Raw genomic sequence first — 25,935 nt, 5'->3', positions numbered from 1 at the left:
AATCTATGGGGCCTGATGGGATTCATCCCAGAATCCTAAAAGAGCTGCTGATGTCATCACACAACCTCTCCTGAAGCGCAGCTGGAAATGGCAAAGTGCTTGTACTAGAAAAAAATGTGGTTTTATGTGAAGACCAGTATCAGGGTACCTTACCACCAGTAATATTAATGTAGTTTCCTCTGTATTGTTGTTATGTGAGGATGAAAAAATTAATATTAAAAATATTTTAAAATGCCTATTTTTAAATATTTTCAGTGCTATTTTTATATCTTTAGTATAAAGAGAGAATACTGCAATTTTATGAGAACAATTGTTAGCTAGTGGTAAGAATTAATACAAAATTCTATCTTATAACATCACTTGCTTATTTTTTAAATTTTGAAATTGAAGATTCTTTTCTGAGTTGAGCCCTAATAAATATAGCATATGTGCATTGTCTCACTAATTATTATGTTTATGTAAAAATGGAGGTACCATATTTGTCTTGATTTAAGATAGAAAGATCCCAGGCGAGCTTCCTCGCTGTTCCCATGCTTAAACAATGCAGATAAAATGTCCTGGGATCTAATTTTCCCTCCTTGCTGAATTGTGGTCATGACAACCATCTGTACAAGGATAAGCTTTACAGTATTGTCTTGTTCAAGGGTATCATTTTGACTTTATGTTGTGTGATACAATAAGGTAATGGAAAATAATACTGTGCAGCAGTTGGTGCTCTCATCTACATACACTGCTGACATACTTTTGGGTTTTGTGTGTTTTGGTTTGCTTGTTTAATATTTATGTGGACATTGTGGCAATGAAAGTATAAAAAACATAACAACGTATTTTTAAAAACACATTAGCATTTGAGAGAAGGGCCATGGGCCAAGAGAAATGCCACTGTTCTGACTCTTCAAATTTATCCATTTCTGCTGGGTACCAGGGAATTTATATGTTGAATACGAAATTTAATTTTTCTCTGCTACGTCAGCAAGGCAAGATACAATTTTAAAAATCCAAGACTTTTCTTTGGCAAAAGAGATTGCCTAATAGTATGTGGACAAGTACAAAGAGAGGTCAAGACAGTGCCAGGTTGTTATTATTTAGCTCCTTTCTGAAATACAGCTATTTATAAGATGATGTGGAATAAAGCTGAACATATCTATTATTAAGCACAATCTGATAGATAAACAAAGACTATTTCTTTCCCCAAAACTTCTACAAAAGAAAGCCTTTACTGACATTGGTGGTAAAGTAATTTAATTTGACTTTGGTCACTCTGTGCCTCAAAGTACACAGATAATACGTCTGGAATTGAAAATACAGGAGGAGAGATTGCTTGAACTGCATTTTCAAATAATTTTGAGATATTAGCAGAAGACATAAAAGCAAGTAAGTCAAGAAAGTTCCTTCTAAAGCCATGACATACAGTCTTGCCAAATATTAACAGAAGAAATAACTGGTTGTTTTACTACTAGCACTGAATAGAAAACAGACAAAGATTTTAGCTTGCTCCAAATCAGATTAATCCTACATGTCTCATAGTATAGTAATGGGAATGGTGGAGTGATTTAAACACTTTAAATTGCTAAAAATAGCAATTTTTACTATTGCTTTTGATTTCTTTGCCCCACATATGCCAGTGATTAACAAAGGTCCTCCTTCTGGCAATGTAGGTTTGCCAATTTGAGCATTTTTACTCGAAAACCATTTGTAGAGGATCATTTGCACATTTCCAGTAAGACCCCAACCCTGTAATAATCTGCTAAGGCTGGGCAGAGGAATAACGAATGTTACTCTTTCATTGCAAATTTCTTGTCCTTGAGTACAAGTTATTGACTTTAAGTCACCCGTGTCTAAGTATCCCTTGGCCATTTGATTTACTTGGTCTAGCAGATGGATCTGAAAGGGTAAGTCACACAGTCTCTACTCTAGAAAGGAGCTTCCTGTCCGGTGGAGATTCAGAGACTTGCAAAAGTGATCAAAAAGGATGTTATAGTATGAGTTACTAAATTAAGGTGGTGGGGGATGAGGTGTCTCTGTGGGAGGTATACAGCTTGGAATTTTTCTAGCTATCAGTAATAGCTGGTCTTAAAGGAAACAGAGTTTAAATTTATTTTATTTGATGTTTGGCTATGAGCTCATATTGTACTTCTCGATATTACAGGAGAATTACTTGGAATCTAGGTTGTGGTAAAATACTCATACAGTTTGCTGTTTGTAGTAATAAAGCTAATGGTAACAGGCTTCGGGGGTACATTCTGGCCTAACTAATGCAATCCCTGCAATAGCAAACTAATCAGTTTATTAAATTCTCATTATTCTTATATAACATAGGGATTCCTAGTTTCTTTTTTGTGCTGCCCTCAGATAATGCTATTTTGGCAGCAAGTCCCAGCTCTGTGACAAATGATGCTTTACGGAAAGGACTGGGCCGTGCAGCTCTGCAATTCTGCAGTTAGGTTCTGCAAACTCCTTCTGGGAACAATATTTTAAGGACAAAGAGGGTAGAGCTAGCACGTGTCTAGGGTGTTTTAGTGCTGTTGGTGAAACAATTCACATTATAGGTGATTCTACTTTGGCAAATTTTTATCAAATTAATTTCAAAGATACAGCAGGACAACAGGACAGTAAGACCCTCCAAGTATGACACTGAAAAAGGAAGTCGTGAGGTAGCCAATTTTTGATATTTATTCTGTTGCTGACTAGAAAGTTTGCTGACCACTGGTTCTCACACCACTGTTGTGATTTAAAAATAAGAATCTGCATGCAGATATACTTCAGATTGAGCGTAATTTTTTTTCTCCTCATGGTGGCCCTTTACCTTTAGCACTCGCAGTATCTGACTGCTGCTTGCAGTACATGGAAATCTGTGCAGAGCAGACAAGGCCCTTTGTGTTGTCCAAGTCTCTTTTTAGCATATCATCACAACACCTGAACTCTGTCTAGTTAGTGCATCCAAGGAAGAACTATCCCCTAACACTTGTATTTAAAATAACTGTGAACAAGAGATTCTGATCATAACCACTGCTCTATTCTGATGTAACTAAGAATTGGCCAGACCAAGCTGTACTCCAGTGTTTTGCTCAGGATTCTCTCTCTCTCTGCTCCTTTCCAGGGATGGCAAACTGATCCAGTATCTTATTTTTGGTGGCTTATCTCAAGAGGAAGGTGGCTTTGAGAACTTGGGCATTTTCAGCAGGAGAGAGACTGGAATCATAAATTCACCCTCCAGTCCACTGAGTTCAGCCATTCCTGAGTGTGTGTTACACCAGTTGGTGAGTGCTGATCCAGGGAGCACTTGCAGCGTTAGGACAAGCTTTATAGCGTTTGGTACCACTGTACTGGGCAACTGCTGTGCTAACCATGGGACCCTGGAGACTGGCCCAATACACTGTATTGGGCAACTGCTGTGCTAACCATGGGACCCTGGAGACTGGCCCAATACCGATGCCCAAACAACTGCAGAACTCAAATGACGGAAAACAAGAAGTCTATGTCACGGAATCACGGAATTGCTGGGGTTGGAAGGGGCCTCCGGCGATCATCTGGTCCAACCCCCTGCCAACGCAGGGTGACCTGCGGGAGGTGACACAGGAATGTGCCAATGTGGGTTTTGAATGTCTCCAAAGAGGGAGATTCCACGACTTTGCTGGGCACCTTGTTCCATCAGCTTGGCTAGTACAGCTGCAGCTAACAACTCAAGCTGAGGTTCAGCTCAGCTTGAAATGGCTGAAATGGCTGCAGCCCGCTGTCACTGCAGAGGAGCACACTGTCCAGCCCGCAGCCCCACAGGCCGGCCAGAGCTGCCTCTGCTACCTGTGCCGGGCCTCGCCGGCCCCCTGGGCAGGAAGGCGGGCCCTGAGTCACTGCAGACGGCAGGGCCGACCCCACCAAGGCGGGGAGCTGCCCCGGGGCCGAGCAGGGGTCCCGCAGGACAGTGAGTGCAGCGAGGCCCGGACGCTACCGCGTCTCCGCAGACGCGGCGGGAACAATGACCGGCCCCGCCGCAACGAGCGCCGGCGGCGCGCATGGATTCGCGGCGACCGCACGGCTAAAGTAGTCCCTCTTTGTTCGGAAGCGGCTCAAGCTCATCGGCGGTAGTGTCCCTCCGCCGCGCCGGCCCCGCGCCCGCGCCCGCTCCCGCCCCCGGCGCTGGCGGCGCAGGCGGGGCCGCCGGGGCGGGGCCGCGGCCCTTTGTGCTCCCAGAATGCACCAGCACCTCCTCCGCGGGAAACAAAAATGGCGAGGGGCTGCGCCGGGGCCGGGCTGCCCGTGAGCCGGCTCTGACCCTCCCTCGCCGCCCGCCGCCGCGGGGCTGCGCCCGGGGGCCCGCTGTGCACCGAGCACCCGGCCGCACCGCGCCGCGCCGCCGGGGGAGGCTCCCGAGCTCGCCCATTTCCCTGTATGAGGCGGTTGGCACCACTGGAGAGACCGAATGAGGTGAGGGGTGGGGGGGAGGGAGGGGCGGCCGGGCCCGCGCGGGTCGGGGGGGGGCGATCCCGCAGTCCGGGCCGGCGGTGCCGCGTCCCGCATCCCCCTCGCGGGGCGGGGAGTGGGGAGCGGGGAGAGGGGCCCCGCTCCGGGGCGGGGGGCCCCGAGGCCTTGGGGGAAGGGGGAGGGAGCTCCCTGCGAGCGGCCGCGGGCAGCGAGCGAGGGGTCAGCGGTGCTCTCGGTGACCAAAACAAAGGCGGGGAGGCAGGGCCGGCCGGGGGGCCGCGGCGCTGAGGTGCCATCAGCCCCGCGCCAGCTGTATTTTCGCCTTCACCTTTAAGGATATTGTCGAGGCAGGCTGCGTTTTCTCCAGTGCGGAGAGAGCAGCACAAAGGGCTGCTGATGCCCGCTGGTAACTTTGGTTTTGGTTTCTTTTTGTTGTTTTTTTGTTTGTTTGTTCGTTTGCAACGCCTCACCTCTCCGTCTGTGTCAGGCTTGGCGATTTGAACGCGCACCGTACGTTTTTAGTCCACCAAAATGCGGTAACTGTTGCTGGCTGAAAGGATGTGCAGTAACGCGTTTTCTTTTCTTTGGTATTGAATTCTGTAGGAAGAAAGGGCTGATACTTGCGTTTGTCAAAGAGAACAATATGGTTCTGTGCTGGATGCTCTAGACACTGCTATTAGTGTTGAAATACGAGGGGTTGTCGTTCATCCGTGGAGTATCAGGGTGCTATTAAAAGAAGAGGGCCTGCATGCTTAAATGAAAGAGTCTGCAAGGAAAGCAGTGTAGCATTATGGCTGTTTCTGGAATTTGTGATGGATAGGCCCAGCTCATAACTTTAAAAGGTCAAACGTAGTAATGGATAATGGCATGATTTTCTCCTGACTTAGTGTAAGGGAACATGATCAATGATATACAATTAACCTGGCAAAAACGTGGGATAATAACCAAACAGTTTCCCTGCTCTTTTTCCTTTTGGTCTGTAATCGGGTTGGTAAAAGTTAACACGTTAATATTTGTCCCTTTTTTGAGATCTCAAATTACATTTGATTTGAAAACATTTGAAGTTGAAAGAGGGAAAATAGTTTAGTTTCTGTATTATTAGAGTACAGGTTAATGAGTTCATAGCTTTTCAGTGAAAGGGGAATAAGGGAACACAGATTGAAAAGATGAAGAAAGGTGCATAATATAGTGAAAATGAGAAGGATCTTTGCAAGGAGCTACAAGCTGTGAAATGTGAATCTGTACTGAGAGTATAATGTAGCAATGTTTTTCACAGTTAACCCTTATTTCATCAAATACAGATGTGTGGCTTCTCAACAACTTGCTTTTTCTGTTCTGGGAAGAATTTTAAATCAGATGTAGATGCTTCTCAAAAGTTGACTTAATATGGCTAGTCAGCAGTTATTGAGGTGTGTGTTTTTTTTAATAGGTGAACGACACATGTATTGGTAGTATTGAGTTATGTTTTCCTTCCCTGCTTTAGGAGATCAGGTAAAATTTATGAGGAGAGCAGCTGTAACAAATATGCTACGGTTCATTTCCTGGTAAGGAGTGGACTTCTGTATTCCCTGGAGATAGATGTGAATTAATATAGTACTAGAGGCAGTAAAGCATATTTTGTGCTCCTCATGTGACTTAAGGAGGAGAAAGCCTGGAGAGAAGAAGCACATGTGATGAGAAGCCAACATGAATCTTCTCGTAGTTTGTGAATTAACAGCACTTTTTGTGTGACTGGCCTCTGAGCTTGCTGCAGAGTTGGTTTCACCTTCTTTACAGGCCTTCCTTGCAGGAAATGGAGGGGAAGTGTGTCTTTGAACAAAACACAACAGGAGAAGAATTATAAAACCACAGATATTGCTGGAGGTATAATCTCCATGGAGGAGTGAAATCAAGCAGCTTAACTTTCTTTGAGGAGAGTTAATGATAAGAGCATTCCTGATGAGTCTGGACATACTTCATTCACTGAATATCTTAGACGATAATATTACTTTATTTATGTTTTAGATCTATTTATTTTTTTAATTCTGTGGAGTGCTTATGAAGGTTGCTGCTCTTGTAGATGAACCTTAAAGAAGGAGACTTGTCTTTATGGGGGTTTGGTCACCTCTGAAATACTCTTTATTCCCCACTTCCCCTCAGTGCAAGTCAACATGTTGTCACTTCTTTTCTGCTTGGGCGCGTGCTCCTACCTCCCTTAGGTACATTCCTGCATGTATTGGAGAAACCCAAAAGGCAGTTTCGGTACTCAAGGAGGTGCTAAGTGTGCAATTAAGGGAAATTCTGATCTGAAAAGGTGTATTGTGACCTGATAGCATTGTTTTCTCCCGTGTACTGTGTTCTGCTTCTTCTCTTTGTGTGCAAACACATGATCGATCCCAAACAAATGGCTTTTGCAGTACAGGGCTGCCCTATCCAGTTTCCCTAAATACTAAATATGTAAGGAAAAATTTATTCTGTAATGATCTTTTAAAGTGTAATACTCTCACTGTGCATATCAAACAGAATTAGAACACTTCTAGTTAAGGTTTCTTGAAGGAGAACATGAGCAAGTAAAAACAAAATCACAAATGACTGTGTAGTATTATGGACATGAGAGTCACTTATTCCGGTGACTACCTCTTTTTAATAGTGTGAATCAATCTTATTAAGGACAGTCATACTTCACAGGCTCAAGATCTGACTCGGGTTAGAAGGGGTCTTGGGAGTTTTGTAGTCCTGCTCAGCTTAGCATCAGCCATGAGGTCAAACCAGGTAGCTTTATCCAGTCAGCCCTTGAAAGCCTCCAGTGACAGAGGCCACACAACCACCCTGTGCCCCTGTTCTGCTGCTGAACTGCCCCCATGGGGAGGGGGAGGTTCCCTCCCTGTCAGAATCTCTCTTATTCCAACGTATATGTTACCTCTTGTCCTCCTGCTATGCACTACTGTGAGGAGAGTAATTGCATCTCACCGATCTTCTCCTAGGAGCTGGAAGGCTGCTGTTAGGTCTTCCTGAAGCCTTTTATTCTCCAGGCTGAATGAACTTGGTTCCCTCAGCCCCCTTTCATAGGGCAAGTGCTCCAGTCCCTGACTGTCTCTGTGGCCCTCTACCAAACTCATCTACTTCGATGTCTCTCTTGCATTGGGAGAACAAAAACACAGTATTCCATCTAGATGCTGTCTAACAAGTTTTAAAAAGACTGTGATTAATCAGCAGTAATGTCATGCTTCCAGAATTTGAACTGGTTATCTCTGGTTATCATAAGTTCTTCCACTAGGTCTTCCTCTCCTCTGCAATACCGCATTTTCCAGTTTTGAGATAGATCTTAAACCTGCATGAGTTCTCTTAGTAGGATGGTCTGTGTGTGATTTCTAATCTGAATTCCCTTCTGATAAATCTTTAAACTCATCTTCCCTTCCATGTGATTTGTATTTAGTAGGAATAAATGAGTTTTCTGTCCCACTTTAATGAGTTTCCTCAGTGGATTAAAATTTTCTCTTAATATTCTTTGGGCATTTTGTTGTTAAAACATAGAATCTTTAATTAACTTCCAAGAACTAGCTGTACTCATAGGGTAGCTATTACCTGTTACTGTTGCAGCATTTGTGAATCAGGAGCCTTTCTGGAAGAAGTTTGCTGAACTTGCATGGATTGTCAGTGAACCCGTGACTATAGTTCAGTCATGCAGTCTGGCAGTGACAGCTGAAGGAGTTTGTGTCCCAAGTTGCTTGTTTGAGTTTATTCAGTTGTGCTTTCAAACCATTCTATGAAACAAACTGGTGAACTGAGATGGCCGGGGAAAAAAAAAACCTGTCAAGGGAGTTTTTTTAACAGAAGTTGTTTCACAGCAGTTGTTGCAACTGAAGGAGTGCAGGAGTATGAATATCTTAAGGGACAAACACTTGGAAGCAAGAGTGCTCAGTCTTTTTAATCTTCCAATTTCTTCACATCTTTTTCCCTAGCTTTTCAAACATATTTTAGCATGCAGACACATTTTACTGACTTCCACCACTAACTTATGAACTATTGTATGGGTGTGTAAGTACTTTTTGTTTGCATTCTAAGTGCTTGAATAAGAATAGAGCACAACATGCTTAGTATTGAGTAATGGGTGTAAAGCCATAGTGCTGTATGATGTGCTGTGTAGCTTGGTGGTGCGAGTTAAATTAGGTAAAGCAGATTTTCATATCAGGTAAGTTTTTCTGACAAACAAGGCATTGGTTGGATATTATGTGATTGTAAGGTCTTGGAGAAAAGTTTTTTTTAAGATGGGGAAGTTGTTACTTAAAGGTTGCTAGTTTAGTTGGTAACTATAAATAGCGTGGTAGGAAGGTGCTATGAAGCAAACTTTAGGGAAAACTTGAAAGCAAGTTTCTGGAAAATGTGGAACCTTTAAATTAATTTCAAAATCAGCGAGCAAGAATTTAACTTCAGTTTGCATTTTAAAATAAAAGTTTTATTTTAATGGTGGGTGTAACTTCTTGGTATTCCACTACAGCTGAGAGAGCTGTGGCAAGACAGATGAGTACGTTAGTAACATTTTATACATGTAGCTTTTACACTGGTCTGCACTACATTTCTTGTGCAATGGTTCCAGAAGATACTTCAGAGACACCTACTTTAAGTAACTTATGTCCTGTTCATTAAAGTCAGCTTGTTAAAAACGGTGGCTCTTCCTACTTCATCTCCATCAAAAACACTGAGGGAATGTTTCCCTGAAGAGAAACTTCCTATCCATGTGGAAAGCAACTGTTAAGCTACTGTCAGCCTATTGTGATAACTAACCCTATTTTCAGTCTCTGAGATAAACCATAAACTGCCACAGCAGGAGCTGCTTCATGAGCTGTTTAGCCGTCACTTCAGCACTGCTATCACTCACAAAAAGAGCAGTGTGGACAAAGGAGAAGTGTCTGGTTTATTGGCTCACATCTTTACTATGTATCAAGATTCTTCAGTGTCTGAAGCTGCTATTGTGAATTTATGCTGTTGTATAAGTCAGTGTATAGATTCATTTAAGTGTGTTATGCCAGAAAATGATGCACACTTTTTTGTTATCGTTTCAATGGGGATGTGGGATAAACTTCAGTACTTAAAAGAATGCTTTTGAAGAATTTTTTAATATAGAGCTCCGTTTTTAATATAGAGCTGGAATTTGTGTCTTTTTGCATATTCTGTATGAGATCTTTCACACCTTTTTTCAGGTACTGGAAAAGAAGAGCAAACATTCCGGCCTTGTAGCTGCTTTCTCTGGGCTCTTAAACCAGATAAAAATCTGGAAAAAAAATAAATCTTTGAACCTTTTTAAGAGAGTAGTTCTGTCAAAACACTTGTAAACCAGACGTTACTGCTGAGAAGGCAGCACAAAATAAGTGTCCTGGGCTGCCATGCTTTTACTCTGTTATTGTAAACTTATTTTGAATGCTGCATGTACCCTGTCCCATCTATCAGAGGTTAGAGTTGAGCTGGGGAAAAGCAGCAGTAACTTGAAACAGCTTTTGCATAAGAAGCAGCGGAATTCATAGGATTCTAACATTGCTATAGCAATGCTCAAACTATATGGGACACTGATTAATTTAGTGCTTTTGTTGGTGCTTTGAGATTAATTCAAATGTTTCTGGTGCTGATGATGTACCTAAGCTATCTTGAGTGAGGTGAAACTGCTCTTTCAGTTGACTGTATCCTATTTAATTCCCTAATCTGTCCTTATGTCCTAGTAATATATATTTTAGTTTCTGTAGAAAATACATTTAGATATGCAAGTGGTAACTTTATTACGTAGTCTCAGATTCTGCCTATTACTTATGAAGATTCTTCCTTGTGCACTATTTGATCCTGTTTTATAATTTTCTATATTTTATTCCTTTACTTGGAATATGATGTTTGATAGCTAGTTTGACATAAGAGCATATTCACCCATGTAAATAGGCTACATTTTGTGGAATTGTATGAGGAAAAATGATTGATTCAAGTAACTTATAATTTTGGGTTTCATGTATGAAGAAAAGTTGCAAGATCTTTTGTTTTTCCTTCCTTATTATTTTCCACTCTTATTCTAACAGAGAGGAAAATTTATTTTACATGAATTTAACATGTAGAAGTTCTTTCTGTGCTGGAAACCTCTACAACTCTGCCTGTGGGTCAAGTATTTACCTTGGGTGGTTTCTCCACACCTCAGCCTCTCGTTTTTGTTTTGTTTTGATTCTGAGTAAGTGCTGAGCACCCTGTTAGTTGTCAACTACTACTCTCCCTACCAAGATAATGCAGTTAGAATTAGTTTAGGACCTTTTTAGCTTCCCTGGAATTTTAGAAAACTGTCGACTGAAGTTTTGCATAAATAATCCTGTATTGAATGTTTTTGATATGTTCTTTGATGCTTCTGGTGACTTTATGAAGAGTCTCTGAGCTGGAAAGTTTGTGTCTCCCCATCCCCATTTACATCAGCTGATTTCATAGAACACTTTTTTTTTTATAAACTTGTCTCTTTCAAATTTTGTAGATTTGTGTCATAGCAGAGGCACCACAACTAAAGATGCCTAAAGTCTGAAGACATGAGCAGGTCCTTAGTTACCTGAAGTTCTAGAGTTAGCCATATTAATATTTAAAATACATGGTTTCTTCATCCTAATTGTGATTACCTTTTCTCTTGCTTCTTTAGAGACTCTACAGCGGTGGGTAATTCACTGGTCCATAAGCGCTCTCCTTTACGTCGCAGCCATAAGAGCTCAGCATCTCTGACCAAGCTGTCCTTACGTGATGGACAGAAAGCCAAAAAGCCACTTTGTAAATTTGAGGAAGGTCAGGATGTCCTAGCTAGATGGTCAGATGGCTTGTTTTATCTTGGAACTATCAAAAAGGTAAACAAATTTTTAACTTCACTGGAGTCTTAAAGTATCATATGTAGTTGAAAATGGCAGTATTATTGTGCCTCTTTTGTAGTATTAAGTACGTTCTTCTGTTTAGTCCTTTTACTCATGGCTTCCACTGTATTTTTGTTTTTCAGATAAACAAACTGAAACAGAACTGCTTCATTATATTTGAAGACAGTTCCAAATCCTGGGTTCTCTGGAAGGACATACAAACAGGCAAGAACTTCAATGAAGTAGTCCTTGTTTAGTATCTTACTTGTTTAGATTACTATATTTGTTAAAATAAATGGTTACATTATATTCTCGTATCCTAAAGAGTGATATGATTTAATGTGATCCAGGATCACAAATTAGGCAAATGGGAAAAAAAAAATTTTTTCAAACAACTGTCTATCACTGAAATTACTGGTTTTTGGGTCTGGGGTTTTTTTGTTATTTTGTTTTTGTGAGGTTTTTTGGTTTTGTTTTTTTTCACATAACTATATGCAAGGGAGCGGAGAAGACTCCTAAAAATAATCACATTTGATTTTGTTTGGATGGGGATAGAGTCTATCCTTTGTCTTAACAGAATACTCTGAGCCCTAATTTACACCAAGTTTATGGCCTCCTACTGTTTTCAGTTGAAACAACATGTTGTGAAAATGAACTAAAACCTGGAAAATCTTTAATGGAGTTTTGACATTTAAAAGTAACACCATAACTGTTGCACATAAGAAACCATTACAGTTTTTTGAGTATTCATGTAATATAGGAAATGTGCAATTCTCAAGTGAGACACCTATTGTATAGTACCTTTTTGGTTTTCAGATATTTGGAGAGTAGTAGAAGCATGGATGATCGTATAAAAGCAATGGAAACCTGAACTGGCTGTCATTGATTCTTGATGTTTAAACTAAATACTGTCTGCTAAAAGGAGAAGCTTTTTATTTATAATAGCAAAAAATCAACTGTTTTATTTCTTAGAAGCTTGTAAAAAAAATTCTGTTCTGCTTCTGTATAGTACAAGTTCATGATCTTTGATTTGTTTATGGTAACTATCAAAATTTAATGAATGTGTAGAGGGACATTTCAACTCAGAATATTCTGTGATTAAGAAGCTTGTATTTTAATCCAGATTTTTACATTGATACATAGTATAAATGGAGTAAGATGTAGTTTTGTTTCCAAGTTGCAAGCTTACTTTTTTCCCTTACCTCTGCTGTAACTGTGTGTTTTTGTATGCTTGCAAATATGTATAAGTGGTAATAACATCTTTCCTAAGAATGTTGGAGTTCAATATTAAAGCATCTTGAACAGATCTGTCAAAAAGATATACACCAAATTGTGTATGTATTTACATGAAAAGAAACACAAAGTAATATAAACATAAAAGATATTTATTAGTTGTTCAGATAGGATTTATTTATACGTATTTTTAGCCAGAATTTACATTCTTTATTCAGTTGTTGAATTTTTATTGTTTATGTTAAGGAACCGTGGACTGCATATTAAGTAGGCAATATAAAGCCTATAAATATCTTATAGCTTATGATAAGTAATATAAATATTTGTAGCACAGTCTGTACAAAATGTCTGAATGTATTCTTGGTAACAAGTTTTTCTCTGTAACAATGTGTTTCTACAATGCATGCGTCTGTAACTGAAATAAAAAAAAGCTATATGTGTGGTAACTGTTCCAACTGCAGATGTAATCTGAAAAAATCACACTCTCATCTTTGTCTAGGAGCCACTGAAAGTGGGGAAATGGTCTGTACAATATGTCAGGAAGAGTATTCAGAAGCACCGAATGAAATGGTTATATGTGATAAATGTGGGCAAGGTAACTAGATTTTTTTTTTCCTATTTACTGCATTTTAAAAGATGTTTTGATTTGTTTCACAAAGGAGGATATTTGCCTGGCAATGACTGACTGCTCAACTGATCTTAAATTTTGTAGCCCTTAGTGGCTATTAACAGCTCAGTGAATGATGAGAATCCCTGTTAAAGTGACTAACACCTGTTCTGTAAGTCAAGATTATTATTTTTCTACTAAGAAAATTTAAAATACCATTTTGAATTTGTTACCAATTTTTTTTTTTTGATCAGGTTTTCGGCACTTAATGATGGATAGTGCCTTATAGTTGCATTAAAGTTATATGTAGTTAATTCTGTGTAAGCTTCTTTTGCCATTTTAATAACAGTTTGGCTGATCATTTTTTATACAGGTTATCATCAACTGTGTCACACACCAAATATTGATTCCAGCGTGATTGATTCAGATGATAAATGGCTCTGTCGACAGTGTGTTTTTGCAACAACAACAAAGGTGTGTTTCATATTGCATGCATCTTTGGTTTTGAAATTGAAATAATAAGATAAAGCATTTTTTTCAGTGATTTCTTTTGTGTTATCTTTGATCTGAATGCAAGTTTTGTATGTTGAGAAGTAATACTTATCTTAGAAATAGGTGATATTTTGCTTTTAAATAAACATGCTAGTATTAAAACATAAATGCAGGTGAAAGTATTTGGCTTGATTATAGACAAATTCTCATAACTTTCAAATGAAAAGCTTTGAAAGTTTCAGAAAGGTATTATTGTTTTTTATAAACTAATGTGTTTGTTTTGGCCCAGAGGGGTGGTGCGCTTAAGAAAGGACCAAATGCCAAAGCACTGCAAGTCATGAAACAAACGTTACCATATAATGCAACAGACCTTGAGTGGGATGCAGGTCATAAAACCAATGTGCAGCAGTGTTACTGCTATTGTGGAGGACCTGGAGAGTAAGTAAATGGATAATATATAAGAGCTTTTCTCTGTAATGCAGCTGCAAACTTTGACTCTTTTCTTGTAGACTTTCTTGTGAACTTGTTAGTTTCTGTCCTATTGTGTGTAGGTATTAAAAACTGGATGCAAAGTGGGCTTTTGAATTCTTGATGCATTTTTAAGTGTCTCATGGAAAATACATTATTTCTTCTCCCATAAAATATTTAGTTTTGTTTTGATTTTGTCATGTGGCCATCATATAAAATCACAGTACATTGTACAATCAGCAAGAGGCAGTATTTTTCTGATGTTAACTTGGTCATAAGTCACAAAAATAAATGTACCTAGAGATTAGTTTATTTAGTTTTGTTGGAATATGCAGCTGTCTGGTTCTACCATAACATCATACCCTGGTTTTCAATCACTGGCAGGGGAAAGATTCTTTTTCCTCTTATGGCATTACAGAGTCCTCTGCTGGTTCTTTTTTACAAGAAAGGCAAGAAGAGGACTTCTAAAGCAGGTAGAGATAGGTACTCTGGTGTCTGCATGAATGAGTGAATGAATAAGATAGCATTGAAGATTTGAGATCAAGGCAAGTAAAGAGTCAAAAAGTCAAAGAAGCAACGTTTTTGAATTTACACTCACAGGACAGAGCTCTGGTTTGAGAATTTTGGAGACTTGGACAAACATCACCTTCAGTTTTGCATGGTTCCTTTTCTCAAGGGAGAAGCTGAAAAAGGAAAAGAAAACCCCTGTAAACTATGAGGTTTCTTTTGGGGGTTCAAGTAGTTGAATCCCCAGAACAAATGTTTGTGACTTAATGCAGCTGTGTTTTGCTTTGAAAAATAATAAGGGAGCTAATCTGGTATGTCAGAAGGAGTTTTTATGGAGTTACTAAATTCTTATTATTGTGAATTAGAAGCTGGTTGACAGAGTAAATGAAATGTTTATTTTCTTCATTTAATAACTTACTTCAGTCTTTTACTGGACTGTCTTTTATTATTCCTAGTCTCTCTTTTCTAGTAATGATTCATTAAGGCACTAAATTATACTGAAATATTCCTAGAGATGGCTATTTTATAAGCTGTGAAAATCAGTTTGGATCAAAAGATCTCTTGATATTTAATTTAAATGTAACAAAGAACAATTTTCAGTAACTTTTTTAACACATCTTGTTTTTCTTTCTGTTGGTGAAGCTGGTATCTAAAGATGTTGCAGTGCTGCAAATGTAAGCAGTGGTTTCATGAGGCTTGTGTGCAGTGCCTCCAAAAGCCAATGCTTTTTGGTGACAGGTAAGAAAATTAATCTGTACTTTATGGTTGTCTCTGTTTAAAATGTGAAGGAAATCTCTCATATGAGCTTTTATTAGAGCAGCCATAATACAACAGTATTTTTCAAAAATGGGTCGTGTTTTGAGTAGATTATACAAAATAAACACGTGTTCAGGTGCCAGGAAAGTGCAATTCTTCACCTCAGTTGAATGAAGGAGGGTGTGGTGGTGGGTGATGGAGATGTAACCAAGGGTTAGTTGAATTCCAGCTGTTGCTGACTTCATTTTGTTCATAAGTCCATTATACTGTAGGAGCTGGCAACTGGGAGATGGAAAGCTTTTAAAGCAGACCCCTTTAGTGGGCCTAAGTTAGGATAAGGGCTTTGGAGGTCACGTTGTGTAGGTGACTGTCTTACAAACGATGGACACCATGCTTGGAGATGGGCTGTCAGAGAGCATGTGCAGTACCAGTTCCCTGTACTGCCTGGGGGGGATTGGAGAGAGCTGGAAGGATACTTAGACTGAGGGGAACTCTACATCCTCTGTCCGTGTGTGATGAGTCAGAACACAAGGAAATGAAAAAAGGGTGCTGGTCTGTGCTTTCATTTTAAGAGGAACTTGGAGCATTTGCAGCAGATGAGAGAAAACTGGAGAAAGGAATCAAGGAGTATCTCACTTGTTATCTATTAGACTTTCTTTTAGCTGTTGGTTGTGCTGGAATATTTGTATGAAAGAGCGGAGTTAGGACCCAGGAAGGCATGGGTCCTTAAAGTACATGCTTACACTGGTGCACAGGGTTTTGCATTGGAGAGAATGGGGTGGGGGCATTACAGAGCATCTTGGCTGACACAGTCACAGGTTGAGGGAGTTTCTCAGGGAGTATGAAACAGTGGGTACCAGGATGGAATTCAAGTACCTTGTATCTGGCCTAGTAGGTATCAGCGAAGATCGTGGAAGTTGCTAAAGTGAGGTGCAGAATAAAAAGACTCACAAATATCATATGGCTGGATTTCTAGCTTGCTTAACTCTCATTTTTTCATAACTAGGATGTTAAAACATTGAGAGCATGTGTGTGTAGGGACACCCACCACCCAGACACATGTACATAATACATATGTGTATATTTTTAGGTTTTATACGTTCATTTGCTCAGTTTGCAGTTCTGGACCAGAATACCTCAAACGTTTACCCTTGAGATGGTAAGTATAAATTTTTTTTAAAAAAGGAGTGAGTTAAATACATGCTCTGCTTTTCTTTTTGGTGTTTTGGTTCTCCTTGCTAAAAAGGAAATCCACTTGGTAGCTTGAGCTGTTCCCTGAGTCGTTCTTGCTGTTTATCAGGGCTAAGTTTCATTCAAAGTTTGTCCTTAAATGTAGAGATGTATTGTGATTGCATGCTCTTGAGGTTTATTTCTGGGATTGTTCAGTGAAGTAGTAAGCAACTACTCACTTGTTGTATATGTGAAGATTAAGATATCTGAGTTAAATACTTTTTGCAGGCTTAGGATCCTGCCATTACTAAGCCAGATGTAGCAAGTACTGGAGTACACGTCTTGATACATTTTATAATAGTGTCCTTCATGAGTCTTAATAGTTGTAGTTTGGAATCTTTGAACTAACCCGTATTAGAAATTATATCCAATTTAGTGTAAATGTGCCTAATGCTAAATATATGGAGGAAATTATGTTGTTAAATGTTAGTTCACCAAAATACTTGCATGAATTCAGAGTTGATACATTCAAATGTGAATTCAGACTTGCTTAAATATCCCATGGTTCAGACCAGTTTTGGAGTTTAAAAGAAGATCACGACAGTGCAATGAAAATGCAGAAATGAAAGTAAAATGCAAAACAGAAGGAATCACTTGAAAAGAAATTACAGAAGCCTTCGTGATGTTGTCTGGATTGAGTGTTTTAAGTTGTGCTTTGTGTTTCTGCAACTGTATTGTGATAATATCTTTTCTACTAAATTATTTCAAAGGAAAGCAATTGGAAATAAAATGTGTTTTCTGTTTGTTTGTTTTTTTTTTTTTAATTCAAATATTCTAGGGTAGATATAGCACATCTATGCCTTTACAACCTAAGTGTTATTCATAAGAAGAAATATTTTGATTCAGAGCTTGAACTTATGGCCTACATTAATGAAAACTGGGATAGATTGCATCCTGGTGAGGTAAGCAGTTGCAATACCCTTTCTTGTTTTCTCTCACAGTGCATGCATATGTCCTGAGAGTTGGCAACCTATGAACTGTCTTATTCTGCATGTTAAGTCCTTTAGTACCTTAAAATCTGGTAATCCTAAATAATGAGATAAAAAGCATTCTATTTCTGCAAGGAAATTTTAAGTGGTGTATGTTTTTCTGAGCTGTAAAATTTCTTCAGATTATCCACGTAACTCATTATTTTCATGATGACTTTTAATTATTTATACTCAATTGTGTATACTATTGCATATCTCTCTCTTTCATGTCGTAGTTCTCTTACTACTTTGATATTTTCATGTGCCCCAACCAGAAAATCTAAATGTAGAACTGAATGCAGAGTATATTGCACACAAAGATATATCCAAAGTCTCTAAGATATAACAAAATATTGTACACAAACATTTCTTCTTCCCCTCCTCTTTCAAACAATGGGGATGGTCAGTTTGTGTCCCGGTCTAAAAATTGTTTTGATCCTTTTCCAGTCTGATTCAGCTACTTGTCAAGGCATCTTGTTTTTAGCTCATTACTAGACTAGTTATTTTTTGAGCTATTTGTTAACTGGGCATTTATCTTAGCATTAAAAGAAATCCATTTACTCAAGTAGATTGACTTTATATTTAACTAAGAGGGTCAGTGTTGGTCTTTGTTTCTGCATGTAATGTTAGATGCAAACAATTTATGTCTGAGTTCAAACTGTCACACTGCCAGGAGAGTATGTAGAGTACGTAGAGCATACACTTTTTGTGCATGAAAATTGTTTAGGGCTTTAAAGTTTTTTTTAATACGTGTGGCATATAAATGGTTTGAAATTTTCTTATCATGAGTACATCCTACTTTTGTACTCTTTGGTAAATTCATACATCTGTAATCCATTTTTACTAGCAGACACAATTTGAGAATCAAATATGTGTTCTTGGTTTAAATGTGTAACTATTTTTAATAAATAATGGAAAATAGTCTGAACATATGTATTTTAAACTATCAGTGTAAATAGTTTGTTAGACAGGCAAACACTAAAGGATTACTAAAAAATTAGTGTCATTATGAATAGATATCTGGTTTACTTTGATATGTATGGCATCTCTTACCTAAGGTATATCAAATCAATAATTCTGTCATGTCAAGTCTCAAGCTTTAATTAAAAAAAAAGGCTGCACAAAATGTAATTCTCACACCATCTTTTCAATAGAATATATTACTGTATAGTTTAACAAATATGTAAGCTTTGTTTAATTTTGATTTTTGTTTCTCCTAGTATTGAGGGAAATGTAGAAGGAATTTGTTTGTTCATTTAGCACTTGTCTACTTCTTTCTTTGTGTCCAGCATACTTGCTCTGCTTGTCTCTATAATTCTTAATTTTTCAGAGAGAAGATTCCATGTTTTAAAAGCTTGATAGAGACTAGCTCCTTCAGGATTCAGTGAAAGGAGGGAGGTTAGACTGGGTCTTAGCAAAAGGGGCATGAAAATGGATTTACTGTTCCTTTTTTTTTTTTTTTTTTTTTTAGATTCTAATAGCTATTCTGGGTGTTTTCCATATTTTTTTTTTGGTATCATTTTGAGTAATGTTGGAAAATTCAAATCTGTAGTTACAATGACTCAAAGTAACTGGAATCTTTCTACTAATGAAGAATTCAGATAGGCTAAATGATTTCTTACTACTTTACAGCTGGCAGATACACCAAAATCTGAAAGATATGAGCATGTCCTGGAGGCATTAAATGATTACAAGACCATGTAAGTTATTGATACTTTTGCTTTAAATGTTCACCTATTTAATCTGACCTAGATTAGTCTTCAGTCTAGGTGATAATCGCTTTGGCCACAGAAAACATTTAAATTTTAATTCTGTATCTATTTCAAACTACAACATTACGTAACTATTTGAGTGGAACCCAGACCATGAGAAAAATTGTTGTAACTTCCATCCTCTTTCCACTTCACATTCTGTACTTGAGAGTGAGGATTGTGTAAAGTAGCATTTGAATGAATATTCTATTTGCATACTTTTGTTTGCACGTACACTGTTATTTTGAAAGTTGCTTTCCCTGTGATCAGAATTATAACAATTCGTTTAAAATTGTCAAGGTTTATGTCTGGAAAAGAAATAAAGAAAAAGAAGCATTTGTTTGGTTTGAGAATTCGCGTTCCTCCTGTGCCACCGAATGCTGCTTTCAGGGCTGAGAAAGAACCAGAAGGAACTTCTCATGAGTTCAAAATTAAAGGCAGAAAGTCATCGAAACCCATTCCGGATGTGAGGTAAAATAACCCAGTCATTCTAGCAATGGGGCTACTTTGGGCATTTTTTTTGGTGCCTACAAAAAAAGACCTTTTCATTGTAGAAGATATTTTTTAAAAATAACTGTAAAGGTGGATTATTTGTGAGAACAAGGTCTTAGAACAAATGTAGTTAACTTTCTGTTAGGATTCTTCTAAAAAACCAACATGAAATTTAGCAATAGAAAATATGTCAACTTTACTACCATTTGGGAAACATGATCTCTTGCCTTTCTGGGTCTCTTAGGCAATAATCTAACTAGAATTCTGAATAGGAATTATGTTGTGAAATTGTAACTTGTATTGGTAAGTGTGCCATCCTTTTGACCAAGTGTGTTCATGTGAATAAACAACATTTAACACTTGTTCGTTCTTCTCAACATGTGGGAATCAGTAACGTCCCTAGAAATATCTTGTATCTGTTAATGTTATTATGCAGACAAAAACATGTAGCTTTGTAGCTGACAATTTTAATTTGTCAGAATAACCTCATTTAGTGCAATGTTTCAGTAACAGACATCTGTGTGTTCATTGCCAAAGGAAATATTAAATGAAAATTATCATCAGTAATACAGAACAAAATACAAATTTTCTTCTAGGGAACTAAGTAATGGTATAGAGAAAAAGGGGAAAAAAAAATCAGTAGGTCGTCCACCTGGTCCCTATACAAGGAAAATGATTCACAAAACTCCAGAGTCGTCTCCTCTGGTAAGAATATTTCTTCCCCCTTCCCCTCTTCCTTCTAACTGCATTGTAATTGTTGAAGAAAAACATAACAAGTTAATATGAATTGTGATATTCCCCCACTAATTCTCAAACAAAATTGGTACAACAATCAAAACCTAAGCTTAGGTATCTTTTTTTTTTCCCGTAGGATAATGAACCAGTTCCGGTGATAGAGAACCCAGCCTTGGAATTACCCTGCACTGTTGGGTAAATTTAAAAAAAAAATCCTGTGAAACATTATAATACCATGTAATTTATCTCTTTGCTTCTGAAGTGTCAGCTCAGTTTTTAATATAAGATTATTTTCATTGCATGGCAATCCTGTTATCTTGCAAAACAGGAAATCTGATGGAACTGCACATTCATCCAATACCTCAGATGTGGAATCCACAGGTGCTGCCAGTATGAAAGAAACTACCTCATCTAGCATTTCCAGACATTATAGGTAACTATTCAGTTACTCTATCTGCTATAAAGATTAAGATTTGCAGTATATGAATTTTAATATGATTTTCTCAGAGTAGAGCTATAAATTGCATGGGGAAATCTAAAGAAATAGGACAAAAGAAAACCAGTCTTGATTAGTTCTGCGTACAACTCACAGGGTGAGGATTTTTTGGTGCTTGCCAACTGTTGTTCTTTGATGTAAAATGTGTAGCTAAGTTATGTTTGCTTAAAAGAGTTAAACTCCATAAACACTTGTTGAGCTTAGCTTTCTAATAAAGGCCACAAAAGAACTGATGTGTACCCTGAATTAATTTTAGCAGCTTTTGTTTTTGTAGGTTTTTGTATTCATGTTAAAGAATACTAAGTATGCTGTGATTTTCTGTAGTCAATAGAGCATGAAAAAATTCTGGCACAGTTTTCATAAATAAATTATTAACTACAGTTGACTTTCCTGCAAATAAATTGTTACTTGAACTTTTCTCTCTCTCAAGTTAAGCAAACATAAATTTCTTCTTTATTGAGGTACATGTATTCTACTACTTCGTCTGCTCTTTCTGGTGCGTGCTATCAAGTGCTTTCATGAGTCAATTTTGTGTGCATTACTGCTCTAAATAGTCTGCTTTCCAAAAACTCATGTTTAGAGTTCTGAAATTTTTACCTAAGTGCCATACTTACAGTTACCTATTTATAGGCAATAAGTATTTTTATCAGTGAAAAATAGAACAAAAGTTATTTCATGAGTGGCATGGAAATAGCTGATGGTAAGGCATACATTTTGAACAGATTCCTTGGAGTTAATGCTGTGGGGTTTTATTTTCAATAGTTTATCTGACTCGAGAAAAAGGACTCGTACAGGAAGAACTTGGCCTGCTGCAATACCGCATTTGAGGAGGAGAGGTCGCTTTCCACGAAAAGCACTCCAGACTCAAAATTCAGAAATTGTTAAAGATGATGAGAGCAAGGAAGATTACCAGTATGATGAACTCAATACAGAGATACTTAACAATTTAGCAGATCAGGAGTTACAGCTCAATCATCTAAAGAACTCCATTACTAGTTATTTTGGTGCAGCAGGTAGAATAGCTTGTGGGGAAAAATACCGTGTCTTGGCTCGTCGGGTGACACTTGATGGAAAGGTGCAGTATCTTGTGGAGTGGGAAGGAGCAACTGCATCCTGACTGTAGGACTGAACATTATGTTCACTGCACTGTCATCTGTAAGTACAGTTCATAATGCAGAGCCACGAGAGAAATGGTCTTTAAATGTGTTTCTAAAAAAAAAAAAACAAAAACAAAACCTTTTTAGCCTTAACATGTAATTGTTATCATTACAGCTCTTGTGATAAAGACTTATCTTTTTAAAATCTGATCTGAGACTTAAATTTTTTAATCTGAACATTGTTAGATTGTTTTAGGTTGGGATATTTTGGGTTACAATTGCTTAAAAATGTGCATGGTGTTTAAAAAAAAATGACATTTTCTAGAGAACATTCCATGGATACAGTTATTGTGATTTAGAGAAAATATTATGTAGATAGCACAAATATTTGAAAAATCTTGGTTTGTTTTCTTACCCAAATGTTTGCAGAAATGTATTTCTATTTCAATACTTTCTAGATTTCATAAGTGCAGTGTATATAATGCCTACTGAAGACTGTAAAATACTGAAGTTTTCTTTCAAACAAAGTGTAAAAAAAAAAAAAAAAAAAAAGAAAAAATATATTGAGCCTGTAAATTGCTCTGTGACCAGACTTCATTGTCTTCTTAATATATTCTGTGTGTGTGCGTGCGTGTGCGTGTGTGTGTATATACATATGTATATATGCACACACCTCCCTGTGCGTGTATATATATGTGTGACTGTGACTATGCAATACAAATTATGGGATTGGGCAGCTTCTGAGAATTCATCCCATAATTCTTTTTTCAGGAATAGTTGCCAGTATTTACACAGCAGCATTTCTTCTCAGGCTTATTGGGTGCTGTTGCTTTTTATGTACTAAGGAAGAGTGTCCAACCAGTGCAGTGTGTTCTGGCAATGGGTGCAGTCATTGACATTCATGTGCTCTATATTCCATTATTTTCCATTTGTCAAAAAGTAAGGCAGGATCTGAACATTTTGAAATGAACTCTACTGGAAATAACAATGTGCAAGTTCTTGTAGCACTCTGATTGTAAATTTTGTGTCCCCATTATAAAGTAAGTTGACAGCAGTCACATGCAGGATTTCTGCATACCTGTAGAAACAGTCATATTTTGATAAATGTAGAATGAACTAAGTGTATTATTGCACAGGGTCAACAAATGTTGCCATTTGAAGTAACATTACTGATTTATTACAACATTACCTCTTTTGTGTTTATAAAATGTACCAAGTTTTAAAATCGAGGAGTTTATTTTACTTGTTTAAAAAAAAGTCAAAAAAGTCTCTTGCCAGTATTAGGTGTTTTTTCTTTGTCTGCTACTTTTGAGGGGGTTTTAGCCAAAAAGTAAACAGAAGAATATTTTTACTTTGGTGGTTATTCACTGTACTGTATAAGGTTAGATTTCTTACATGCTTACAGTTTACCACCAAAATAAAATTATGTAACATTAACAAATGACAGAGTGGTTTAAAGTGTACTACCTGGGTTAGTACCTATTTATTCCATTACTTGGTTATTTGACTTTTTCTGCTCATCTTGAACATCTTAAAAAGGTGATTATTTTTCTGGATTTTTTTTTCTGTCACCTTATAGCCAAAGGAAGCAGAGAAAGCTTTTTTTTTCCTGTGCTTGGATTATGGCTGACTGGGTTATATTAGCTTTATAAAAATGCTAATTAAAAACTGCCACTTCTGTTTACCTTCACTAAAATGTGTGGGGGTTTTTTCTCAGACCCTCAGCTATTAATTTAATGTTGCCTTGCCTATAGCTGCAATATTTTGATAACACAGCAACTTCATGTTAATTTTTGAATGTTTATATCTTGAGATAATGCAAAATGTTAAGCCTTTGTAACCTTACTCACACCATCTGTATTTGTCTTTATTGTTTCACTTTATCCAAGTCCTTTAATTCTAACTGAACACCAGCAGTATTTTTCATAAAGCTTCGTTTAAAGATAAATATTGGAATGTACTTGGGGATTTCAGTGGGGATTGGGCGGGGGGGAGAAAATATTTGTCAAACTTAAGCTGTCCATAAACGTAACTATTGTGAATGTCATTTCATTTTATTATGGTGGTTGATTTAACTCTGATGTTCAGTTTGTATTTTTGGAATTGATTTTTTTCTTAGAATTAAAAGACCAACATTAAATGTGTGTATTTTTTGAGAGAGAAGAATGAGTTTTGATTCTGTATTCTTGTGAAGCACATACTTGGTGGCATCCTCCCATCCATTATATCCCTATCTCTAGCTTTCCTGTTCCTGTCCTGGAGACACTTGCCCTGCACATAGACACTAACTTGAGTTCCAGCTCTGTTTGAGGGATGCTTTGTTACCTACAAGGTGTCATATACTGGAAAATGCTGCAATAGTGCTGCTGAAGATAGGGTTAGAGGAGTAGTTAAAGCACACCTACAAATGCCTTTTTCATTTTATGTGAATTTCATTGTATGTGGTAGTGATGTGTCTAAAGGAAAAGACAAATGTTGCTGTATGTAATGATTTCATTTTGGTATAACTCGCTCACTGTATGTATGCATGTGTGTAAATATATGTAATTCAGCTTTGTTGTGGTCACTGATTTAGAATCATTTCTATGTGTATGAGATCTAATATTTTTCCATTATATATTATTTGTATTACAGTAGTATTTAGGTAGAAGAAGTCTCTTGTGACTGTTCTAAAAATATAGGTATTGCATGAACAAGACAGCAAGGAAATAATGGCCCAATACTGGCCAGAATTGTAAAATAAGCGTCGTAGCAAACTATTTGTCAAATCATTGTTCTCACAAAACTTCAACAGAAAATTTAAATAAAACTATGCTTTTTTATGCATAACAGGCAGTTTGAGTGAGATTACGAAGGAATTTGAAAAACCTCTCAAGTGTGGTATGTGAGATGAAGGTCAATGTTTTAATTTAACATGAAGTCAAAAAAAGGCATTGAAGGTGACAACGAGCACTTTATTGTCTAGGGAGGGGGGGAAAGATAATTTAATAAAAAGAAAAATGGTTTTGTCTGTGGAACATCCTATTAAAGTGATCTTTAGTGTTATATTTTAAAAGGAAATTGGTGAATTGAGATGGAACTTGCTGAGGCTGAAGAAGGAGGAATAGTCAGAACACAGTGATAAGGATGAACTGGACAGGAACATCAGTTCTGTGCACAGAGGGAAGAGGATGAATCTTGCAAATGCTATGCAGGTAAAATTTTCAGGCACATCTCTAGTTCCCTCACATCTGTCTGAATGAAAGTAAAACTGCAGTTAAGAGTATCAAGTCATGGCAGGAAATTATATTCTGTAGAAATGGAAAAAAGGATGCTGAATTTGTTTGGTCAATGCTGAACTTACCTGATGGCTAAACACCCATATGGATGTGTCAGATCTACTGATATCCTAGTTTGGTCAGAAAAACATAGTGATGCATGTGGAAAAAATCAGAATTGTCAACATTTGTAGAAAAGTTAGTTTATTTTTTTGTGTAAATTGGGTCATATGTAGGTGAGGGGTCATATGTAGGTGAGGTGTAAAGAAGAGAAAGACATGGGAAAGAGTCTTGTTTTGGAGTTGCTGAAGAAAGTTGAAGGTGAAATGGCTGTCTTCTAGAAAAGAGTGCAGGACAATAGCAAGGAAAAGCAAAAGACAAGTACCAGTACAAGCTGTGCACAGCCCGAGAATTAGCTTGGAATTTGATGCTTTTGCTGTCTTTCATCATTCAGCAACAATGAAACAAGATTTTTGTATTGTCTTGATGTTTTAGTATTTTCCATTTTTGTAGCCCTTAATGTTTCTCTCAGCTAGCTCATCTCTTGCTGTCTTTTAAATGAGATCTGTACATATTCCAGCATTGAGA

The 25,935-nt window shown here is 37.7% G+C and overlaps 1 protein-coding gene across 1 annotated transcript; it reads left to right on the top strand.

Moving 5' to 3' along the window:
- The first annotated feature begins 4,284 nt into the window (after positions 1-4,284).
- Positions 4,285-24,919, top strand: MTF2 (metal response element binding transcription factor 2). The gene is made up of 15 exons (XM_064663989.1): positions 4,285-4,425; positions 11,057-11,255; positions 11,402-11,483; positions 12,991-13,086; positions 13,472-13,572; positions 13,880-14,028; positions 15,208-15,303; positions 16,412-16,480; positions 17,330-17,453; positions 19,152-19,219; positions 19,571-19,741; positions 20,359-20,467; positions 20,634-20,692; positions 20,826-20,930; positions 21,756-24,919. Exons 1-15 carry the CDS (start codon positions 4,421-4,423, stop codon positions 22,108-22,110), a joined length of 1,788 nt encoding a protein of 595 aa, XP_064520059.1. The 5' UTR covers positions 4,285-4,420; the 3' UTR covers positions 22,111-24,919.
- The last annotated feature ends 1,016 nt before the right edge of the window (positions 24,920-25,935 follow it).

The sequence above is a fragment of the Pseudopipra pipra genome, chromosome 9 (assembly GCF_036250125.1).
Source record: "Pseudopipra pipra isolate bDixPip1 chromosome 9, bDixPip1.hap1, whole genome shotgun sequence".
NCBI lineage: Eukaryota > Metazoa > Chordata > Aves > Passeriformes > Pipridae > Pseudopipra > Pseudopipra pipra.
This window is presented reverse-complemented; position numbering and strand designations above follow the sequence as displayed.